This window comes from Haemaphysalis longicornis, unplaced genomic scaffold (genome assembly GCF_048455015.1).
Source record: "Haemaphysalis longicornis isolate Haplotype H1 unplaced genomic scaffold, Haemaphysalis longicornis Haplotype H1 scaffold_8, whole genome shotgun sequence".
Lineage (NCBI taxonomy): Eukaryota > Metazoa > Arthropoda > Arachnida > Ixodida > Ixodidae > Haemaphysalis > Haemaphysalis longicornis.
In genome coordinates this window covers 124,372,873-124,396,464 of record NW_027526445.1, presented here as the reverse complement: position 1 = coordinate 124,396,464, position 23,592 = coordinate 124,372,873, and the positions used below count along the sequence as shown (strand labels likewise).

At 45.8% G+C, this 23,592-nt stretch overlaps 1 protein-coding gene across 1 annotated transcript in view; it reads left to right on the top strand.

The window, feature by feature from the left end:
• The first annotated feature begins 1,465 nt into the window (after window positions 1-1,465).
• Window positions 1,466-23,592, top strand: part of LOC144149293 (Golgi resident protein GCP60) — a 33,385-nt gene continuing 11,258 nt past the window's right edge. The window contains exons 1-6 of the mRNA XM_077680859.1: window positions 1,466-1,671; window positions 2,275-2,416; window positions 3,918-4,058; window positions 9,388-9,501; window positions 18,440-18,527; window positions 22,119-22,407. Of these exons, the coding sequence (XP_077536985.1) occupies window positions 1,503-1,671; window positions 2,275-2,416; window positions 3,918-4,058; window positions 9,388-9,501; window positions 18,440-18,527; window positions 22,119-22,407 (943 nt within the window). The 5' untranslated portion in view covers window positions 1,466-1,502. The remainder of the gene's footprint in view (window positions 1,672-2,274; window positions 2,417-3,917; window positions 4,059-9,387; window positions 9,502-18,439; window positions 18,528-22,118; window positions 22,408-23,592) is intronic.

Below are 23,592 nucleotides of genomic sequence, written 5' to 3'. Positions count from 1 at the left end.
TGGTGGGACTACAATCAAATTTCCTCCCTTGGCATCGCCGGCATCCTCGCTGCTTTGATTGCCGAGATCCTCGTATTTCTTGCCTGCTTTTCGGTTTTGCGTCTGTCGTCCCCTTCGTTGGTTGTTCCCGTCTTCTTCTGCCGACGCCTGGCGTATCGCTCGCCTGCGGTTCTCCATCCTGCTTCTTGGTTCAAATATTCCGGTGGGATTTCCTCTCCCTCCACTTGCACATATTTTCCATGGCCCTGGTCTTGAGTGCAGGTTTCCATCTCTTGCTGTAATGACGCTCCCTCGGGCGTGCCCAGACCCGTCTAGTCGTTCCTTGTTAGGCTTAGCGTTGCGTCGTCCAGCAATGACAGAAAAATCTAACAAAAAAAAAAAGTCCGCAAATTTTCACTTGCCTGTTGAGATTTTGGTATCCACTGATGTCGCTTAACTTCCCGTACACGCTGATATAGGTGGATGACCATTGTGGCTAATTAGCACAGCATAAAAAATAATTGAACCATCAATTGCGGAGCCGATGCGAGACACGTCCACTCACTTCGGCGATCGCCTCACACCGGATAAACCCGCACTGGTTCAGGTCTCTGGCGGCACAGCAGGTTATTGGCAGGCCCAGGCCAGCAGCTGGCCGCCGAATAATGCGGAGGCCGCTCGCTGAGACGTCCCCGCTCCCAGCTGTCCCCATGGCTTGCACGGTCAAAACCTCCCATATGCACACACGGCTGAAAAATTTGCTGTTTGATATTAGTACACTCTCACTATAGCAAAAGAAAAGAAATTGGCGCAGCAATTCCACTAGTGGTGCAAGGCTGGAGGAACAGCAGAGCTACAGGCCCCTCTCCCGTCGTTGGAGACCCGGCTGATGCACATCACATGGATTTCGCAAACGAATTGCCGCTGAAAGGTCACCATTACTGGCTGGCACGCGGATCGTTTTGTCCTCAGCCTTTCACATCTCTGCCAAAGTGGATCGCGTTAGCACCCGCTAGAACTCGCGGCAGCCGGCTTCGCGAACTCGGCGTCTGTGCTCCCCACTTCAGGTGCGAACGCACGTGAACTGGCGAGTAGAACAGCATGCCAGAAATCACACCGGTGATGCTGCGGCAGAGTGCTCTCGAAGGTCGAGCTGGGCGACGCCGGGCGCTCATCACGAGGCGCACGCTGACGTGCGTCCGGTATGTCTTTGTATTTGTGGCGAGCTCCTCACGTGACGCAAACCTTGCCGACGCCGGATGCTCCTCACGGGGCGCACGACCACGTGCGCTCGGTATTTTTCCTCGTTATTTTATTCTGGTAGCGCTGGACGGTGGAGCCAAAAACGCAGACAGCTCTGTTGTTAAAACAAACAAACAAAAAACGAAGTTAAGGGAACAGTAACGTAACGCAACGACATATGCTTTCGGTTTCGGTTTTGGTGTGCAGTCGACTTTTGACCCTGCCAGCTGCTGCGTGTTTCCGTCAATGGCGCTGCGGCGCCCAATGCCAGCGTTGCAGCAATGGCGAACACCACGAATGGGCCGGTCCAGGGACCGGGCTCTGAAGAAACAGGGTCCAAAATCAGCGGTCTTCCACAATCACAAGTGACCAGCGAACAGGATGCGTGCGCCGTTACGTGGGGATTCACCCTGGATCAGCTGTACAAAATGGCCACTGCGTTTTTCAAAGGTAAAACGCCCGCCCACTGCGACGAGGGCGAGCGCCTAACTCTTCCGGGCTTTCATGGACACGTCTTCTAATGCAGTCATCGCATTAACTTCCGCTTGTCTGTCATTTGACCTCTAAATCTGGGCTAAGCGACCCACGCCGCAAACCGCGGGACACACCGTCCCGAGCATTCACGCTCCGAAAGTCTCGCCAGAAACGTTGACAGCGCACTGGTGAACTGCATTTCGGCAATGAAAACCGTGTTACAGGAGTAAGAGAAAGTTTCACGTATTGCGGTAAAATCAACCTAAAGCGTGTTCTTAAAGCTCATGCCTTAAGAACACGCTGAATGTTATGCAATTGTTGTAACAAGCTGTGCTTCGAACAGGTGTCATATCAACAGTGCAGAAAGAAAGTCTAAACTCTAACAAGTTCTCGGGAAATGCGGCCCAGACAGCGGAATTGCGAGATCTGATGCAGTATCGTTAAGCTTTCTGTTGTTTACACCGACCTGTAAACAACTGCTAATCGCTATCTGTCCCGTCACTCGCTTCAAAGCTGTTGGCACCAGGCTCAAATGCTCGCTCTATTTTTTCATCTCCATTCTCCCCACCGTTATTTCAGAGCACGAAGGAAAAGCGTTTCACATCTCCTACGAGGATAAGGTCAATCTCGTCGCCTACACTTTGCAAGTAACGCACGGGCAGTACAACCAAGAAAAATGCCGACCTGTCGGCTACCTCGACGTCGTCGGCAGAGACAGGAGGTCTGTACCGATTACCTTCGCAGTCTCGATAGTGATAGCTTGCTTCGAGCTGTGAGCGCAAAACACGTCTTGTCATCTGTCAAAGCTGCATATACCTGCATTTCCACATATAGCATGCGTGGCCAAATCGATGTAGAACGGAGATTTTTCACACTTAAGCGCTAGTGTTTTGCGTTTCGTCGTTGAAGGGCACCTGGTGTGACGTTTTTGTGGGTGTTGTACCTTCCCACCCTGAAGGGCTTTTTGAGCAACGTTTTGCCTGGTGTCTTTCACGTCTGAGCAGCACATTGCAGCTTATGCATGCACAGGTGGAGGGGGGTTAGACGTGCCTGCGCAGCCATGCTTTATGGGCTCACTGATGACATGCCCGTTGTGCTGGTGGGAAGTTAGGGTCGGTGTGATGCACATGCATTAAAAGGGCCATGCAGACGAAGCACTAGTTTGGTTAATTTGAAAGATTGCCTCGTTAAAATCATACTGACACCACTTTTTAACACACACTTCGCTCAGATAAGCTATATAATTAGAAAAAAAGGAATGGCCGTGCGACCCACAAGCTCATTTCCCGCAACAGAAACTATGATGTCATATGCCCGGCTGTGCGATTGGCTGAGGCCTGCGAAAGCAAACGCAAATTTGGCAGGGTTGATAAGCTTGCCGAATGAGCTATTTGCGCTTCAATGTAAGCCGTATTCATTTCACACCAGTAAGAATGGTGCGGTAAACAATGAAAGTTGTGAAAATACACGTAAACATAGAAGCACCGATGCGCACTGCTGTTGGTACTGGGCGCACTATGCTTGTTTTAGCTGCACAGCACTCCGCCGCTTTGAAGTTGTTTTACAGGACACTGGCCGATTGGCGTAAGCGGCGTTGTCTTACGTGACCCTGTATGTCGAGCATCCCGAATGTTTCACAGAGCAATGACGTTCTACTGTAACAAAAACAAGCCAGGTGCAAATATGGTCAAAAACAATGCACCAGCATACAGCGGTCCGTGGCTCCTTATGGTAGAGCCATCTGGCGGGACTGACGGTAAGCAAGTCTTCAGGGCCTAATGGCGCACTGGAAGTTTGTTTCAATACCTGCCCTTCTGACATCATGGCAGACGACACGGAAACACATGATGTAGCAGGAGAATCAAAGTTTTAACATAAATTGATTAATTTCTCAGTGAATACGGCATCGTTTGCTGCCAGACAAGCGCTGGGGGCACCTGTAAAGCATAAAATCTTTCGAATAAAACAAATTTGTATTTTGTCTGCATTGCCGCTTTAAGGTGCCTATGGTTCTAGTGGACAGCCCCATGTTTGTCTGCTAGAATAAAGCTCGGGTCCTTCCAAACTTCATCGAGTTGATTGGCTAGGAAATATGCGGAATCGCAAATTGCCAACAAACGGGCTTTGTGTCAAGCCCTCTTTGGACTGTGCCCAGTTCCGCTGGTCATCCTTCTTCACAGAATGGAAGGACACTGAATTTTTTCGTGTATTTTTGCTTGCAGGCACGCGTGGATCTCGCTAGGCGACACAGACCGCGAGACCGCCATGAAGAAATTCATCGAGTTGCTCAATCTTAGGTGTCCCCTTTTCCGGCCGTTTGTGGAGGCCCACAAGGCTGACATGGAAGAGAAGGAGCGAAAAAGGTGAAGCTGGCGTATTGCTGAACTGGGACTTTAAAATTTTCTTTCTTTTTTAGTAAGCAGCAGAGTAAAAATTACATAGAGTCGACTCGCGATTATTCAAACTCTAAGGGACCCCAGGATTTTGTTTGAATTATCCGAAGTTTGAATTATCAGAAGTTCTCGTATAGTATATGACCCTGTGCAAGGTGACAGCACACATTATGTATAGGCATTGATTTTAACCACAGTTTTAAAATTTTCTAAGCGTTTTTGAACCCTCACTGCACTAAATGAACAGGAAGCAGAGGCTTAAGGTCCACAAGCTGAATGCTATGTGCGTCACTTTCGCAACCGCCATGTCGCTTTTCTTTTTTGTTGTTTGCTGACGCACGAATGCATGATTGTTGGTTTTTCTTTTTGTTTTTGCGACAGTGGCCAACGTGGTTTTGACCGCTTTGACAAGTGTAGGCAGTCAATCATGTTTAGATGTTTTTTTGAGGCCTGTTCATTGTTTTGGTTTCTAAAGTCGCATTATGAAAATGGTAAATAAGGCTAGAAAGTTCAGAAATGTCATGGTCTACCTTACTTGCGCTTCGTTTCAAACGCTTGTTTTAGTAGCAACGCCCTTTTCCTTCAAGGCTTGAGGCACTTATTTTTCATTTTTCGACTGTTATGATTATATAAGCACACCAATTTTCAAATAGTTGCAGGAAAGCAGCAGCTATTGTCCAATATGGACACGCAAAAAGTACAAATTAACTGAATGACGGAGTTTGAATTAAGTGGCTTTTAGATAAATTGAAAGGATAGTGGGCCAACCAAAAATTTGAATTTTGTTTGAATTAACCGAAAGTACGAATTGTCAGAGTTGTACGAATTGACGCATTGTCGTGAATTGTCATGAATTGTCGCGAATTGTCGCGAGTCTACAGTACAATAAAAAAAAACAAAGAACTATGGATAAAAGCTTGACCAACCAGCTGGTAATTATTTGGATGCCATGCGATTGTGTCATTGGTGTCGAAGAAGAAACGTTGACTAAAATTTTAGCTAATGAAATGACACAACCTTCTTGCTCTTGTTTAATAATGGTTACCAGTGTTTTGAACATGTTGTGCATATGAGTGTTGCTATGTGCATGCAAATGAAGCTCTTCCAAATTGCTGGTTCTTTCTTTATTTTCATTTTTACCAGCATCGCTTTTTGTCTGCAATGAACAAATGTGAGGCCCATTTGCGTGAGGCCATTTGCTTGGCTATGAATACGCTGGCAGTGTGGGCATCCTCTAGGAGGGGGGAAAATATAAAAACATGCTTGGTGCATTGACGTTTCAGTCTGGAAAATCAAATGCATAGTGCATAGTGGTGTGAAACGAGACTATTAACAAGAGTGCTGTATAATTGACATGACCGAAAGATTGCAAGCTAAGCTTTTGAGACTAGTTATAGTTATTAGAACCGCCTCAATAATAGCTCTATTTGATCTTATCTCCAAACCATATGTCATTGTGCTTGATAGTAATAGTTGCCCCTGGTTTAACGTCGCTGCCGTATAACCTGGTGTAGAATCGTTCTGCTGCTTTTATTATCTTGTCCATGCTGTGCATTATGTTACCTTGCACGTCTCTGAGTGCGTACATTCTGTCTTTGTCGATATCTGGCTTTCTCTTAGTTGCTTTTAGGCTCCCTCCTGTTTCCAGCATTAACCTCGGTCACTGCTGTGTTGTACGCACAAACGTTGATTGTTTTACATCTCTTAATCAGTTTCGACAGCTCGGCTAATTCAATCTGATCTGCATTACTCGACAGTTTTATGTTCTTACATTTCTCAGTTACGTAGTTGCTCCATTTCCTTAGTTTTATAGTTTGTTTCCTATATGTTGCTTCTCCTACAGGTGATGCAGGTTCCGTGATTGCCGTTGTTAGGTTGTCATTTAGCCTGTCTAAGCTATCCTCTTTCTCCTCATTTAGAAGTGCGAATTTGGAATTTGTTTTGTAGGGTTATTTTATGTTCCTGCATCCTGTCTCTGACTGACTTTTACTTTTTACGAGTCTCCTTCTTTCCCTTTTAGGGTTCAGCTTTACTTTGCACCTAACCATCCTATTGTTGCTGCTTGAACCTTGCCCATAGCACCTCTATGTCTTGCGCAATACCGGGGTTGTCACTTAAAATGAAGTCAACTTTTTTTTGTACCATCAGGACTTTTCCAAGTCCATTTCCTATTTTGTTTGCAAAGAACGTGTTCATTATCCTCAGGTTATTTCCTTTCTGCAAATCCCACCAGTGTATCTCCTCGACTGTTGCGACTGCCTATTCCAAAGTTTCCTAGTGACCTCTCTCCTATTTGCTTCTTACTAACCTTTGCCTTAGTCTCCCATCACAGTCGTGAACTATGTTGTTCCCTTCTTCATTGCTGATTTGAAGTCCTCGTAGAAACTTTCTATGCCATCATCATCATAGTTTGCTGTTGGCAGATAGGCTTGTACTATCTTTAACTGGTATCGCTTGTTTAGCTTGAACACATTAAGTGCAACTCCTTTGCTAATGCTGAAGAATACTTCCATGTTCCCTGCTTAAGGGGGGGCACTGATCTTAAAACAGCTCCTTTCAATTTCTGATTAAACTCTGTGAAATTTTCCAGTCTGGCTGCTTTGTCCCCACTGATTTCAAATATGCCATTATTTTTTGAGTAAGTCAATTATTTCCCAAGATAATTAGAGATAATTGGTCATTCTTGGAGAAGCAGTAGACAAAACAGTGGTAGTCGCAAAACTGCAATCTTTATATATTTTCCAATATTATGAACCCTGGAGAATGCTACAATCGAATTGGTTTTTCGATCCACTGTTTCGAACTAATGTTGCAGCTCGTTAAACTTTCGTGGCACCAGTGGCAAGGAACCATTCTTAAAGGAGCACTGACACGAAAATTTTGTTACACTTTTATTGCTTTTATCGATGCTTAGTGGTCTGGCCAACCTGAAACAGCACTTCAAATACTTCAGCGCGCGATAGTTAATTATATTGAATTGCCTGAAAATCGTTTGTTTCAAATTCCCGCGCTTTCATCCCGAACAGCGCATATGACAGAATCCCGGCCTGACCTCACCGCTTTGTGCGGACGTCACCGGCGCCCGCTTGAAAGGGTGTTGCGCCCGCTCGCCGCTCGTGGGGCCGCGCACGTGAAGTGACGTCACGAGTTTTTGACAAGCGCTGTTGCGTCACTTTTTTTTTGGCTTCACGGGGTGATGTCACGCTGATGTCCATTTTGCGGAGTGCCGCTCCGCGCGCTGCTCCGTCGGCGCCATAAATGAGATCCAATTGAACTATGTTCTTCGCGTCGCAGGCCGCTCATATTTAAGCCAGGGTATTCTGTTGAGTGAAGGAAGCAGGCGGCCGCTTTTCTGATGGAAGCGAAAAGGAAAAACGCCCGTGTGTACGAGATTTCGGCGCACGTTAAAGATCCCCAGGCGGTCAAAATTAATCCGGAGCTTTCCACTACGGCGCGCCTCATCGCCTGCGCTGCGTCGGCGCGTTAAACCCTACAATCAATCAATCAATCGAGTGAAGGAAGCGAACTGTGCAATAATATTAACGCCGAAAATTGGTGTCAGTGCTCCTTTAATGCCCATCTCAAACACCAAAGTTTGATGAGCCGTAAAATTAGTCCCAAGTGGAACATCAAAAAACGATTCTCTTGTTGCATTCACCAGGGTTCATATTATTGGAAAATGTAAAGATTATGCAGTTTTGCAGGTATGGAAGTGCTGCTCCAACTGCTCCAAACTGCTCCAAGACGAAACTTCTGCTCCATGCTGCTCCAAATGGTCATTTTAAGGGATTTTTGCTCCAAACGTGCGCCGAAGGGGCATTTCGAAAGCATTTGGTAGCACTTCTAATCATCTGGTGCAAAACCGAAACTGAAAATAAACTTGTGTCTAATGTCACCTTTACTTAAAGATACAAGTCCAGCCTGCTTGTAAGCAGAGTTTGTTGCGATGTGTCCGCGCATCTGTAAACATGGCCGCCTTCTTTATCTGCGATTGTCCACGGCTTTATTTATGGCTTTACGGCCACCCCGTGGCATTGCCATGTTTGTCATGAAGACCATATGAATGGGTCTTTTTGGCGTGTGCTAGTCTTGTTAACATTGTAGAGCTAGTCTTATTCGGTTTTGTCTTTTTCTAATGTTTTTCTGCAATAATTTTCTATTACATGTCGCATCGGTCCAACTCCAACGTTGTTCTGGTGTATCTCAACTATGTATACAGACATATACTGGATACATATACTGGAAGTTAAAATGTTCAATTTTAAAATGTGACATAAGGATGACTGTGGTCTTGTGGCTTTTGCTCTAATTGTGCTTGCCCTGTTTTAGTTTTTGGTTACAAGTGGAAATATGTGTTTTAAAACTAGGACAGTTTAGTGATGTACCTCAAGTATTTTTATCCTAAAGTTGAAGGCAGCAAAGATCTTGTTCTGATTTTTGGAATGATGTGACTACTGCATTTGTTCGCTGGTGTTTACATGCACTATCCTGCATAGTAAATATTGGAAACTTTGATGGTTTCCTTCTGAATTATGCTCACCCTTATAACTGTAGAAACATATTTTGGCATCTGCTCCAAAGTGGCTTATGTCTGCTCCAAACTGGAATTTTGCCTGCTCCAACAGCTGCTCCAAGAAGTAAAATGCCGCTTCCATCACTGGTTTTGTTACCAGCACTGTTTTATCCTCTGTTCCTCCAAAAATTACTAATTATCTCTAATTATCTTGGGAAATATTTGACTTACTCAAAAAATAATGGCATATTTGAAATCAGTGGAAAAACGGCAGCAAGACTGGCAAGTTTCCAAAAGTTTACTTTGAAATTAAAAGAAGAAGTTCTAAGAGCCATGTCCCCCCTTAAAAACCGACTCTGTGTTCTTTCTTCTCTTGAGGTCTTCGGTAGCACAGAATATGCTTGCTAGTGAGCTCCTTGACGCCTCCTCCCCTTCTTCTAACTTCACCCAATCCTATTACATCCCACTTAATCTCCGAGAGCTCTTCTAGGAATACAGCCAAGCTTCCCTCGCTTGACAGGGTTCGCAAGAGAAGCTTAGTTGTACTTTTGGCAGCCCTGTAGAGGTGACTTTAGGTGTTAGCTGCAGTGGGCGAGACACTCTAGATGCCTGCTAGAAAACAGCACAAATACAGGTGACGGACAAGCGTGGAAGGTCACAGGCCACATGTGTGCATTCGTATGCGACCTTCAGTCTGTTTGGTGCCGTCTGTACGTCGATGCATTTGACGGCCGTTGCCTGGCCAAAGTTATTTATGCCCTTGGTGCTTTTTTTCCTTTGCTCCAGGAAGGAGGAAGAGGAGGAGAGGAGGAGAGAGGAGGAGGAAGAGAGGGAGAGGCAAAGGTTAGAAGAAGAAGTCTCGCGGCAGGAGCAGGAACGGCTCAAGCAGCTCGAGCAAAAGTGAGTGTGGTTCCTTCTGAAATGCAGGGGAAGTTTTGTGGGACACAACTTGTCTGTTATGTCTGAGAGGTGATTTTCAGGCAGAGGGGTATGCAGAATATTATTTGTTTATTTGTGTAATTTATTTTTTGATACTGTAACCCTCACTTGAGGGTCATTGCAGGGAAAGGTATAAAACAAGCTAGCTATGGACAGTAACAAGAACGCCGTCAGGTTTCGTGTTGCTGGTAGTACAGTTCCAGTGAGAACTATTAAAATTCTTTAATGTTCAAGCTTGCGACAACATACTTTGGCCATCCATTCCACGTTTCTGTACTATGAAGAAAAAAGAATGTTTGAACCCTCCCACACAAGCACAATGGAGCTCATTTCAACTATGGTTGAATGGAGTACATCGTTTGGTGGGGGAAGGTTGTTGTACAAGCGTGTCTCTTTTTATCTTTGTTCCAGTTCCAGTAGTGTTTTTTTCTTCTTTCTTTCTTTCTTTCAGCATTTCCAGCTTGAGGTAGGGAGTGTATGAACTGGGAAAAGGGGTGGGGGGGAAGGAATTGGCAAACAAGAATCTTTACATATAGTGGGTCTCCTCTGCATAATGTTCTAGTACTTTGTGTTTTCTGCAGAGCATTTAAACTGGCCTGATCGTTGAATGGGAGCATAACGCATCACTCGTATCACTCGTGCCAGTAAAAAAAATTCCGGGCCATCTCCACTCACGTGAAACCTGGGGAGGAACGAAGCATGCAGTGCATAAATGTATTCACTGCCTTAGCGTTTTTGCAAATGGAGATGAAACCGTTGTGGGGTAGAGGTATACAGCTTTGTTGTAAAAGCCTGTCGTCTTTGAAGCGCGAAGTGTTCTAGTGTGAGGTGCAAACGAGTGTCCCGGTGTTTTAGTGCCATGACTAAATGAGACAACGATTAGGACGACGACAGGAGATGCCAACAGCCCCAACCCCTAAGGGGCTTCACCCCTGAAAAATAATCATTAGCTATTATACTAGTGGTACCTGGTGATTCTCAGGTCTTTTAATATTGCAACGGGTGTAGCCGATTCTGAAGGATTCGTAAAAAACGTGAAATTTGGCCTGAAGTCCAGATTTTCACTATGAGGTGTTGCTTTGTTCAAACTCTCAAATTACTGTGTAGGCATTAATGAGCATTGCATATATGAGTAGAGACCAGTTCGATATATGAACAAAGCTGCGTGGTAATCAGGAATTTCTGAAAAAAAAACACTTTAGGCTTTTTTTACTTCCTTAACAGTGTAATAAAGACAATGGAGTTTTACTGAGGCCCTGAGTCATGGATAGGAATGTGGATGTTGCACAGTTCTCGACAAAGCCACTTAACGAGGGAGCCTAAGTCACCGTGGCATTCAGCCTTGTTGCATGAAGCTTCAGGAATGAACTACAGTCAAACGTCAATGTAACAAAGTCGGTAAAATTCGCAGTTTACTTCGTTACATTGAAATTTTGCTACATTTAAATTTGTGGTTAAAATGAGGTGTTCACCGTGTAAAGCGGTTTATGCAAACAAAAACGTGGCGTGCATACACAACTAGCGCACTGTTTCTGTTTCTATCAGAGTGTAATCATTTACGTGTGCATCAGCGTGAATCATATGGAGCGAGCGTCTTCTACACGCAAAAATGCGCCTCGCAAGCCACAGGTCACTGACGCCACAGGTCACTGAAAGAAGTTTGTCTGTATCGATAGATTACGTTGTCAAGAATCTAAGCACACCATTCTCGCAACCAGCAAATGTTAAATAAGGCGGAAAATGCCATAAACATGAAAACAGGCGATGACGCCCAGTACGCTTCCACGTGTAACGGGTTTGTGACGTCACGATAACTCTGCATGGCGAGAGCTTATTGGAGGTGCATCTATGAGTTTTTTCCTCAAATAAACAGTTCCGAAGTTGTTGAGCGTAAACGTAAATACCAGATTTTGATAAACGTAAATCAAAACATTCCGTGAGATCAACGTATTTAAAAAAAAAAACAGACTACCACTTTTATGCTGCCACGCAGGCTGCTTTCCTCACTATTCCGTCAGCCATCATTCTTTCAGTTTCAATTTCGAAAAGTATTGGTGCGCAGTTACGTAGTGAAGTTATTGGATTCAATATTAACGTGTGTGTATATTTGGAACAGGGAAAAGACAAACCAAGCGATGGTGTGCACCATCGTTTGGTTTGTCTTTTTACTGTCCTGTCCCTCGTCCAGATATGCAGCGCACGTTAATATTGAATCCAAGAACACGCCAACCAGCCCCTAAGCAAGCCTTTGTTAACTAGTGAAATCAATAACCTACAACAGTGGACGCCAGAGCTTCTGCAAGCAATAAACCCGGCAGGAAGTGGCTAAAGTCCCTTCATTAGAAGCTGCAAAAGGAACAAGACGCACTGGAGGTGGTTGAGCCGACCTGCCTGATCTTCCAATCTCCCGTTCTCCGCACGCGTATCGGATGTTGCTATCGGTATTGCGTGCTTGCGACCTGTTTGAACATAATTGCCTGTGAAATTAACTTAGTGCGAGCGGTTAGCTGACCGATCCGCCTTTGTGCTTTGCCGTTGACCTCAAGCCACCGTTGATAATCCGTAAAGCGTGTGTCGCTCTGTCCTTGTGTTAGAGCCAGGAGAAGTGCGGCCAATGCCGTGAAGAGTGTTTATTTCACAGGTTTGTGCCGCGCGAGAGAAGGTACTAATATGAGATGGCTGTGATCGCCGGCGCCGGCCGGGAGCTCGGGAAGCAGGGCTTGATATTTGAAGCGGCACTTGTTGCTTCAGAAGAGGCTTCGCTGGCAGCCGGCTGGACGGGGTCTGGGAATCGAGAGTACTGAGGCGGGCACACCAGCCCCTCGAACATCTAAAAGCATTTGTCATTCCATTGGTGGAAAATCACAAACTTCAAAGCCAGCCTCCTTGGCCAGAGAAAGGTTGCCGTAGTCGGCCATGCCGCGCCGCTGCTTCCGGTGTCTCGCTCCAATCTGTGACACAGTGGCTTCGTCATGGGAAAATGAGAGGGAAGTGGGTAAGAGAAATGCCAGCTTTCTTTTCTTCTTTCTCAGCCAATAATGCCTCGTTGCTTGTCGAACAAAAGCTGCGAGTGCTACGAAACGTAGGAACTTTCAGTTTAAAATAAAATTTCATTCAGCCTTTGGGGTCCCTTTAGTGGCATAAGTTTACATTACTGGCGAAAAGAAACAGAAGGAAACTTAAAGCAATAAAATATTCCAACCTCTTTCGTCAGTCATAGCCATATTTGGCTGTAATGAACTCAGACTCGAAACAAGCGGCATAAGAATGTTTCGCATTAGTAGGCAATTTTCTGAATTTCCGCAGAAATTTTGTTTAGAATGCACCAACTAGCCCAAGTCCACACATTGCTATACGATGGTCAGTAGAGGCCTTTTAAGGTTACTGAACTGCTTTGCGTGAGGTTGATTGCAATAAGGTCATGCATGAGTCTGCAGCGAAATGTCTCCATGTATGTCAGAACTTCTGTGGCTTGAAGTACACCCTGTTGCAAGCGGTTGCAAATTTTTGCCTTTAGCCAGTGACATTTGTGTGTATATGCCAACTTGTTTAAAAGATAAGCCTTGGCACTATGAATTTTTCATAGTTCGGATCTCTTAAAAAAAAAAAAAAGCAGTTGTTCTGGGCTGTGCAGGTAAAGCCAGAAGCTGAAAGCTAGGATACTAGGATTTAAAGCTAGGATAGAAAGCTAGGATATAAAGCCTCAGTTAAGAAACATTGTTGCATGATTGTAGTGACGCCTCTAGTTTCATTTGATCGTATCATGTGATTGCTATAGGCAGTCAATAGACTGATGAATTTCTTTTTAGCGCTTGCTTTTATATCGTCATTGTAGCACGAAATTTGAAAGATTTTAATATTTCTTGTATTCGGTTGGTTAAAAAGCATCTTTCGTGGCAGGAACTGAGCTCAGTGCATTACCAAAGGCTAGTTCTTTCAATTTGAACAAATCTCTATTTTGTCGTCATGGCCTCTTTCATGTAGAGCATGGTTTCTCAAAGTGGGTTCCGCGGAACCTAGGGGTTCCGCAGGCCCCTCCTCAGGGTTCCGCGAGCCACTGATAAATTTTCCCTGGTTCCGCAGTCACAAAGTCTTATATGGTGAACTTGAGGTGCGATCGATCTAAGGAACCCTCATTACTCACGCCCTTGTGTCAGTAAGAACATCTCGGCGCATAACCGAAACGCGCGTGCTGCTCAATAAATCTCGCCAGCAGCTTGTAGCCAGCCAGACTCCGAAAACGGGCAACGTGGTTAAACTATTGCACTTGAATCTCGGTCTTATATTACCCCCATGCGCATTTCTCCTGTTTAGGGATAGGTGCCGCTAGCGTACGCATTCGCGTAAAGTCGACGAAAAAAAAACGATACCCTTGCTTGATTTTGAATTTATTGCACGTTAATGAAGCATGAACGGAATGAAAAATGGCAGTAGGGGGGGGGGGGGGTTCCTTGGCACTTAACGGAACTTAGCAGGGTTCCCTGGGACCAACATGCTTGAGAACCCCTGATGTAGAGGAAACAACTGATGATGCAGACTTGCATAAGCTAGTGACCCGCACAAAACTTGGTGGTAGCCAGCTTTTTTTTTTTTTTTTTTCGCTACGTTGTATATGAACTTATTCTCTCGATGACCTCAGACATGCACTGCTTGTTTTTCTTTTTAAGGTGCAGCGTTTGCGAAGCCCAGTTATTTCTTTTTTCTCACCTTTTGGGGTGTATTTCGCTGACAGGAAGAAGACACAATGATTGTTCCTCTAAGTGCCATATGTCGGACTACACGTGTTTCACTCTCAAAAAGCATGAAGAAAAGAAGGGAATTTGAAGTTTGTGGTGATAGAAATGTCTGGGAAATTTCTAGACGATTGTGGTGCATGCATCCAACGTTCTGTCTTGGCCATCTGGTTCGATCAGCTTGGTGTTTTTTTCCTTTCTCTTTTTTTTTTAATGCATAAACATTCTTTTCTGAGCACCGCAACGCGAACAGTGTAATACCCTGCGTCTGCTCAGCAATGCATGGTTGGTGAAGCTAAAACTTTTAATGGTTGTAATATTTTAAATGCAGATCATTGTAATTAAAAAAGAAGCAAAACGAAAGAAATATAACCAAACAAGGACTCACCAAATTTGGCCCACTATAGCCAAATCTGGCAACCATCATCCATCACACAGAAATAAAAATAGAACATACTAGGAAAATTGAAAATGAGGTATTGAAATCTTGGTGCTCTACCTGTTCCAGAGCACTCACATGATTAGCTAAAAAAATAAATAAAAGTAACACAAAAATAAAAAATGAAAATGAACGAAATCACCAAATTGTGTCTAATTTAGCACCCTCATGTGATTAACTAACATGAAAACTGGCGTATACAGATTACAAAAAAACTTAAAAAGAGCTTGCAGAAGGGAGGCAATGCTTGCACATGCTTTTCGCTTAATGATGGGGCATTTCTGCTACATGAAAATAAACAAAATACAGCTAAGGACTACTATAATGCAGATGATGTTATTAAATAAAATAAATACCCGCCGCGGTGGCTCAGTGGCTAAGGCGTTGCGCTGCTGAGCACGAGGTCGCGGGTTCGATTCCCGGCCGCGGCGGCCGCTTTTCTGATGGAGGCGAAAAGCAAAAACGCCCGTGTGTACGAGATTTCGGCGCACGATAAAGATCCCCAGGTGGTCAAAATTAATCCGGAGCCCTCCACTACGGCGCGCCTCATCGCCTGCGTTGCGTCGGCGCGTTAAACCCCACAATCAATCAATAAAATAAATGATATTTAAAGCACACTTACCTCCCAGAACAGAAGGTGCTGACAGAAAACGGGAGGCAGTTATTGATGTGTGCAAACATGAGTGAATTCTGTAGTTGAGGTATGTATTTTGCATAGTAGTGAAATGTTAAAGTAGCGAGGTGTAGTTACATTACTGTTAATTATTAACATTAACAACTTGTGTTAACTGCGTTGTCTCTAGTGTGCTTAGGCCCACTTGCGACATAATAAACTGTGCTAGCAGCTTTTTAAAACTTGCTGTTCAAAAAAATAAAAAATAAAGAAGGTAGCTAGAGTACCCATGAAATGAGGTTTATTTGTAAACTATGTTCTTAAGGTTTAAGAATGCTAAAAGTTTGCATGTTGAAAGAAATGTAGGAACATACAGTGTGTCAGAACAATAAACGAGCGTCCTCGGACAATTTTTTATTCATGAACAGCCAGATCCTTCGTCTGCTATCAATTTATGCTTTTCTTTATGGCGTTTATATCACTGAGAAGATATACTACCACGAAATGCGACTATCTCGCGCAGTTTTTAGTGCAACGAAGCAAGCCGTTTCTAAAAAAAAATTGCGTTCATTTATTGTTGAAACGCTGTGCATATGAAATTTACGTATGAAATTCGAACCATCTTGCCTTGATCGTCTGTGCTCCGAATTTGACCAAATATCGAAATTTTGGCGCAGTATAGCCGAAGTATGCGTGTTTACTTGGATTCTTCGTGAGCAGCTTGGCCATCGAAGCCCGATTTAAAATGCCAGTGGGCTTAATTTAGCGCAATTGTAAGTGCGAAAAATATGGTGTGCGTCTCGTGCGGTGACCGCGTCGTCTGCTACGGTTGAGGCTGTCTCAGCTGTCTGTGGCGCCTATCTGCCCGGTTGTGATTACCTTGTAACTTTGCTTACGCGTTTGTAACTTACGCGTTTTACTTTCAAAAAGGCGTAGTATTTCGGAGCTGCGCCTCTTGTGAGGTCGAAAAACGAAGTTCGTGTACTGTGCTTTCCTGAGCAGCGCGCCATTCGCCGCGCACTGACTGCGTTTCCCGTCTCGGCCGCCAGGCGCCGTCGCGTCGCTAGCGTCGCTCTCACGGGATCCCTCCCCGCGGATATCGGTCGCGCCAGGCGCTCATCGGCCGTAGTGCGCGATTCTGTCCCCTTCGCATTTACGTTTTCGAACTGTTCAAAGGAAGCTCCGGCTCGCGGAAGAAGCGAAATTGTAGAATTCCGTCGTTCCGACGTTCCGGCCTGCCGGCAACAGCGCCCGACTGCGCAGGAGCTTCGGACACAGTGGGTCGGCTTCCTACAGGTGCATATCCGCTCATCTGCAGTAGGCATAGCAACGGACTCGCGGCGCGTTTTCTTGGCAAAACCTTAAGCAGTTTGTGCAGCAGGCGCGCGTCAATCTGCTTTTTAAGATAAATACACCGCGTTTTGGGCTCGTCTTCGAAGCGACTGTCTCTGGTAGCGCAGGGGTTGGCTTTGTCACGGCACACGTATGTCTTGCGGGAGAGCGATCTTCTCAGGGGCATCAGCGGAGCGAGTTTTGGCGTGTTTGTTTATTTTTGCGGTCGCGTCTTTTTTTTTTTCTTTTCGCGCGAAATGCGAAACGAAAGTGTTTCGCCGCGGTAGTGAAGACTGCTAAGAGGTTGGCGAAAGCGAGGAGAGCGCTGAGCCGTACGCGCGGTTGTTCGTCGTGTCTGTTTTGTTTATTATGGTGAGCGCCAAAGGCCCGCGACTCGGGCAGTCAGGTGCGGCGCTAGCTGGCATGGCACGCTGCTGGACGGTATCGATCGGAGCGGAATGTCTTGCCCGGCGTTGGCGCGCGTTATTGACTTCCACGAGGCGCCCAGTCTCGTTTGTGCGAGCGTGCGGTCGGTAGTTGCTGCGCGGATCGTTGGCGTACGAAGCGGCGTCGTGTCGATGTGTGCGGGCCGGCCGACACGTGTAATTAGCCGCGATGAGAAAAAAAGAAGGTGGAGGGGAAGGGGTGCATGAAATACGTCAGATGCCAAGTACTTCTGCGTTCACTTGGCTCAGTGGCTAAGCTAGGCGCTATGCTGTAGAGCCCAAGGACGCTTGTTCGATCCCGGCCTATTCAGATGGAGGCGACAAGCGAAAACTCCCGCGTGCCGAGATTTCGGCGCACGTTAAAGATCCCAGGGTAGTCAAAAATTAATCCGGAGCCCTGCTACACTTAGGCGCTCCTCGCAGCTCACGTCAAACGCCCAAAATTTGCGTTCTTGAATGCGGGCACTTTCTCCGTGATAGGCCTTCGTGAATGCAGCCACGGCGATTGCAATGTTAAGGAGATCGCGAATATATATATTTTCTGATAATTAGAGAGTTATAAACGCTGTAAAATATTATTCGGTATTTTTTTTTTCACGTGCTATTTTTTTTACTGTCTGGATTTGTTGACGGGTAAGCAAAAATTAATTTTAGTTCTTTATAAAATAACTTCTGATGCCTAGTCAAGACGGTGGTGCATATTTAGGCCATTCATGGGGCCAAATATGGTACAGCATTATGGCCTGACGGTAAGGCATTACACAAAGAGCTTTTGGGGGATGGAGGCTTTGAAAGGTGCAGCCAAAAGTGCAGTACAGGTGGAGTCAAAAGTAATTGGAACATGGTCTCAAAAATTTGAACGAATTTCTTCTTCCGGAAACTGCCTGGCTGCACTGGTGTGTGTTAAACAGAGTCTTCCGTAATTGGCAAAGCTTCCTGTAAACCAGTAATGGCTGTCATGAAGCCAGTACAAAAAATATTTTGTGATATTCACAAATCCTTGGTCCAATTACGTATGACCGCACCTGTATCTTGTACCACGTGGCGGTGTGTCATTGAAGTTTCTGCACTAGGTCGCACATTTGGTCTTCTTTCATGTGACAGGAACTTCGTTTCTTCAGGTTAGAAATGTTTGCTGGACATGCTGTTTCTGCCATTTCATTTTGTTCGCAACGCTTTGATGGCAGTACCGCTGCTTTAATGACATGCAGTGCAAACTTGTCGTTGCCACTGTGTAGAACTGAGGCATGGTAATTTTGAATTTGGCCACACTGTGCGCGCGAAGACTGTGTTGAAAGATTGCTCTTTTTCCCCTTTCTTGCATTCTTTGCTCCAGGCGGTTAATACAGGAGGCCCTCAACAGGCAAACTTACCATCAGTTCAAGGCCTATGCAGAACAGCAGTTTCCTGGCAACCCCGAGCAGGTCAGTCGCTATACTTTCTCAAGTGTTTCAGTCACATTACGAGCTGGTTCCTGTGTGCGTGCATTGCCCATTCAGTATTGGTCCTGGTGCTTGCAGGTGTGAGTACCGGTGCCATGTACCTACCCACATTGCTGCTTGCGCCTTTTCAAATTTATTTTACCCTTAAAGCAGCCACAAATATAACATGCAAGTGTGTTTTAAAGGGACCCTGCAACACTTTTTTCGACTTTCACAAAATCTTAAAATGCTTGCAGAGCGTGGTCATACAACACATCCCCTGCTTAGATTAGGAGGTCGCAAAGTACCTCAACCAAAAAATTACAGCTATGCCCATCAGGTGACTTAGAAACTTGCTCAGCAGATTTTTCTTTTTCCCGGTCTTGGCTTTCTTTGATCGCTGGAATGAAGTCGTTACAGCGGTGTAAGCAGCTATTGGCTGGCTTTCCTTCAGATGCAGCAATGAACACATTCGAGAGCCACTTCAAAAAGAAAGCCACAAGAGCAAGGCAGAAACGGAAGGCGAATAGTTCTGCTGCGATGAGCAAATCACACAGTGCCACTTCGTGCTGGTGGTAACCATAACTTTCACAGTGCTTCCTGGCCTGAAGAAAAGAGTGAAAGCATTTGTCAGAAGTGTTGCAGAGTCCCTTCAATTCGAAAGGACTAGCCTTTCGTAACTTCGCCGGTACCATTGCAGTCACGAGAGATGTTTTTTTCACAAACGATAACTGCAGGCAACATTATAAAATGATTACAGCGATGCAATAGAGCAGTGGTTCTCGGCCATGACTGCCCCGGGGACCCCTTTTGGGCTTCCTTAAAGTGATGGGGCACCCCACGATGGAGAATACATTGATTAGTGTCATAATGTCAAGCAATTATGAGCTTGCATTGCTTACATCGCCCACAAACTTGTCCAATTCTCGCCTTTTCTGCTTGACCTTAATGACAATGCGCGTCATAATGGTAAACAATTTGCTCTTAAATCTAAAAGTCTTCTAAACAGCTATATACTGCTTTTCTACGTCTGTTTTTTTTTTTCCTTCGTTACCATAGCTGGCGTGTTGTGAAAAAAGCAGATGCTAAAATGTGCGCTGTGGAGAAAATTAACGTACATGTAATGCGGCGAAGCCACTTTTTGCATTGCAAGCAATTGCTGGCAAAATCAAGAAAAGAATGGCGGGTGGGGGGGAGTTTTAAGGGAGGCTTTGTCACGGACCCCTAAAATGCTCTAGCAGACCCCCATTTTAGAACCGCTGCAATAGAGGGAACACCAACAACATAGGTATCAGTGAGTTAACTGCTCCTTAGCACTCAAGTGGTGCGATCAAACGGAGGCCCCGCTACAATTGCCCGGTCGTGCTACTTGGCAGTGGCTTAGGTTGGCGCAAGCAAGATTCTGTAACGTCACATAGAGACTTGGCCGGAAAGTGGCCGGGGGACTTTCCGCTGCTTTGATGTTTTTTGATGTCTCGATTTTTTGTCTGGGGTGAAGTTGGACGGAGCAGTGTAATGAACCAAGCTTGTATTTTTGTCTTCATGGATTCTCTAAAGGGGCCATAAGACAAAATACAAGTTTGTTTTATTTGGAAGTTTTGGTGTTTTATAGTGCCCCCAGCGCTTGTCCGGCAGCTGTATTCATTTAGGAATTAAACAATTTAGGGCAAAATATTAATTTTTCCACTAAATCGTCTGTTTTGTGATGTCAGCGATGATATAGCCGGGGCAGGTGCTTGAAACGATTGTTACTACGGTGACTAGGGCTGCAGCGAACGGCCAAACGAGTTTTGTTGCCTCATTTACCATTCGTCCTCCCAGATGGCGCCACGAGGAGGGCTGTCAGCGCTCACTCTCACTTTGTTTTCAACTGGATTTGTACCTGGATGATTTTAAATGCGAATGCATTTCTTAGCCGCAGGTTGTCTTGCGTCATTGAGCGGCGTGCGCCTAGCAACAGCTGTGGCGCGCGCCTAGCAACCGGAGCAGGTGCGGAGTAGCGGAGGGCAAGGGGAGAGGAGGAGCGCGCTCGGCGTGTGAGGGCGCTCGCATCGCGGAGCTCGGGCGGAGTAGCGGAGAGTGAGTGGAGAGGAGGAGCGCGCTCGGCGTGTGAGGGCGCTCGCATCGCGGAGCTCGGGGCGAAGAGAGAGCTCGCGCGCGGGCTGGCGCGGGTCTCTCTCTCCTCTCCGCGTACCCCTCTCCGCTCGCTGCGCATATAAATGCAGGGAGCGCGCGCCTCTCTCCGTGACTGCTTGCCGACTGGCGCCTTGATAGCAATGGAAGTCGGTGAAGTTGAATCCCTCGCGGCAACGATACCCCAAAGAAGAATTCGGTGCACCCAATGCATTCGCATTTCCGCACGATCCCCTTCGGGGAGCTGGGGGGATTTTTTTGTTACGGTTGATAGGAATCGTTTTGTGGAACATTGGGTATGCTCGACGAAGAGAGCCACCGAAGACAATGTTGCTTATGCCAGTTGGCCAGTGTAAGCTCAACGCGTTGGACGACTGTGCAGCTATAATGCATAGTGGGCACAGTGCGCACTGGTGCTGCCGTGTTTTCGTGCGTATTCGTAACTTTCATTGTTTTTCACACCATTCTTACTGCTATAAAAAGAATATTCATCATATTTAAGTGCAAGTTTTTTTTTTATTTTTTATTTATTTTGCCCTCAGAGCCAAAGGCATTACAGAGGGGAGTGGTAAAAAAAAGGCAGAAAATGAAGTAGCATGGTCACAACAATGTGGTGTGCATAAAAAGGAAAATAAAAGATAAAACAAATTAGTATTATTGCAACAATGTGGTCACATAAACAGAGATGAAACATCAGATATTTCCTGCATAAACAATACTGGCTAGGGCACCTCGGTATAATTGGTTCTCAATGATAGCCGCAGTTTCAGCTGGAAAGTAGTTCCATACCAAGGATGAGCGTGGCAAGAATGACTGAGTGGCAGATTTGGTACGCTAATAGTTAATGCCCACCTTGTGATGGTTGTAGGCTCTGCCCTGTAAGCGATTGTGATGGTTGTAAGCCCTGCCTAAAATTCACGAGATTGTAAGACCTGCAAGAGCCTAAAAGAGCTTACCTACCTAAGATCTGTTTAGGGCTGAGGCAGGTAAACCTAAAGCATACCTGCCTAAGCAGGGCTTGCAAGATTGTAAGCCCTAGCTAACTTTCATTCTCTTCTGACGGCCTCAGCCTATCGCAGAGCTGCCCGTTATATGTCATAGGTTCTAGTGTGGGAAATGAGCTAGTGGGTCGCGTGGCCATTCTTTGGTTTCGTCATTATGCAGCTTAGGTATTTTAGTGAATATTGCGTTAAAAGTGGTATCAGTGTCAGAGGCGATATTTCGAATGAACCAAACTTGTATTGTTTCTTCATGGCCCTAAGGTACTCATGAGGCGTACATGCCTTCTTGGTCTGCTTTACCCTCAAAATGTCCATAGGATGTCTACGAGATGTTTATTGTCCTTGAGGTGCCTGTGAGGCATATATTAGTTTTTGGCTCACGTCGCCCGTGAGATGTCTGAGATGTCCATAGGATGTCCGTGGGACGTCTACGAGACGTTTGTCTTCTTCCTGTGCGCAGCAAGGGGTGCTGATCCTGCAGCTGCAGGAGCAGCACTACCACCAGTACATGCAGCAGGTGCTCACGCAGCAGCAGAAGGCACAGCAGCAGCAGCAGCAGCAGGCGGGAGGGATGGCCGACGGCAGTGGAGGGGACCACGTGGAGGGAGGGGGAGGAGGAGGAGGGACGCCCCTCAAGAAGACGGACCAGCAGCAGCCCGCCGAGAACGGGGATGGTGGAGACGCTGACGACCGGGGGAGCAAGGACGAGAGCTCGGGTGACGACGAATCCACCGAGGAGTGCGGACAGGGTGCGTGCTCTGTCTATTAACTCGCTAGGTCAATAATCCGGCATCCGTGGTGCACAGATTGCACACACTAAAATAACTTGTTGCTGGGCATTACGGTCAGGAAACACAGTTGGTGCAGATAAACAGAACACAAGGAAGGGGACACAGACAGATGCTACTTCGAGCTGTTTATGTCTTGTGTTCACTGGAAAGGCATGTATGCAGGCAACCATGGAAGTGCGCCGTCACTGGTTACGTTGGGTTCCGCGGGATGGCGGTACTTATCCGTGCTAAGCACATGATGTCTGTTCGACGTTCCAAACTCTACCCCAGCGAACGCAAAGTATTCCCTTGAGTTCATTGTGAGTGTGATTAAAAACATCTCTGTTGACACCACCGTTGAGAATCAGGTTGAAACGGAGCACACAACACACGCCGGTGGTTTTTTTTTTTTCGGCATGTGGGCGCAGTGGCACAAGTCGCACCATGTCTGTGGCGCTGCGGCCATGTCTGTGGCCCTTTCCAGTGTTGCCAAGCGAAGAAATTGACAGCTAAACTTTCCAATGAAAACCACCTATACGAAACCCCTGGCATCATGCTTTTATAACCTCTATCCAGATATGCACAATGAAACATTGTACGTGTGCCTGCGTGGTTCATTGAAGGAATTTATCTAGAAACCATGCCTCAGCTTTGCACTCATAACCGTGTTTAGATTGCATGCAAAGTGGTCGATGGCTCAAAGGATGAAGAAACAGTGTAGTTGGGTTGAAAAGAAAGCTGAGTAAATTTGGGTCCTGTTGGGGGATCTCCAAAGCGAGGGATCTCCAAAGTGCCAGACTAGCACAAATCTGAAACTCCATTGCAACTAAGTGGCTTGTGCAGACTAAGGTTGGTCGCAGCGAATTCACTGTGGCAGGGTGTACTAAGAACATGTACTGAGGCCTGAAGGAGTAATTGGAACATGCTAATTACAGAAGTAGCAACTAGGGGAGTAGCAAAGTATGGTTCCAGTAAATGCTCTCTCTGCTTAGTGATGCAGGTATGTGCCATGTCATAGTAGCATGGAGAAGAAAAGGACCCAAAAGAAAAGGGGGATGATGGTACAGGCTCGTGGACAATGATAAATACCAGAAGAAACTGGAAATGAGACTCGTTTTTGTAGTACCCAAAACCCAAACAATATACACACAAGCAAGAAAAAAC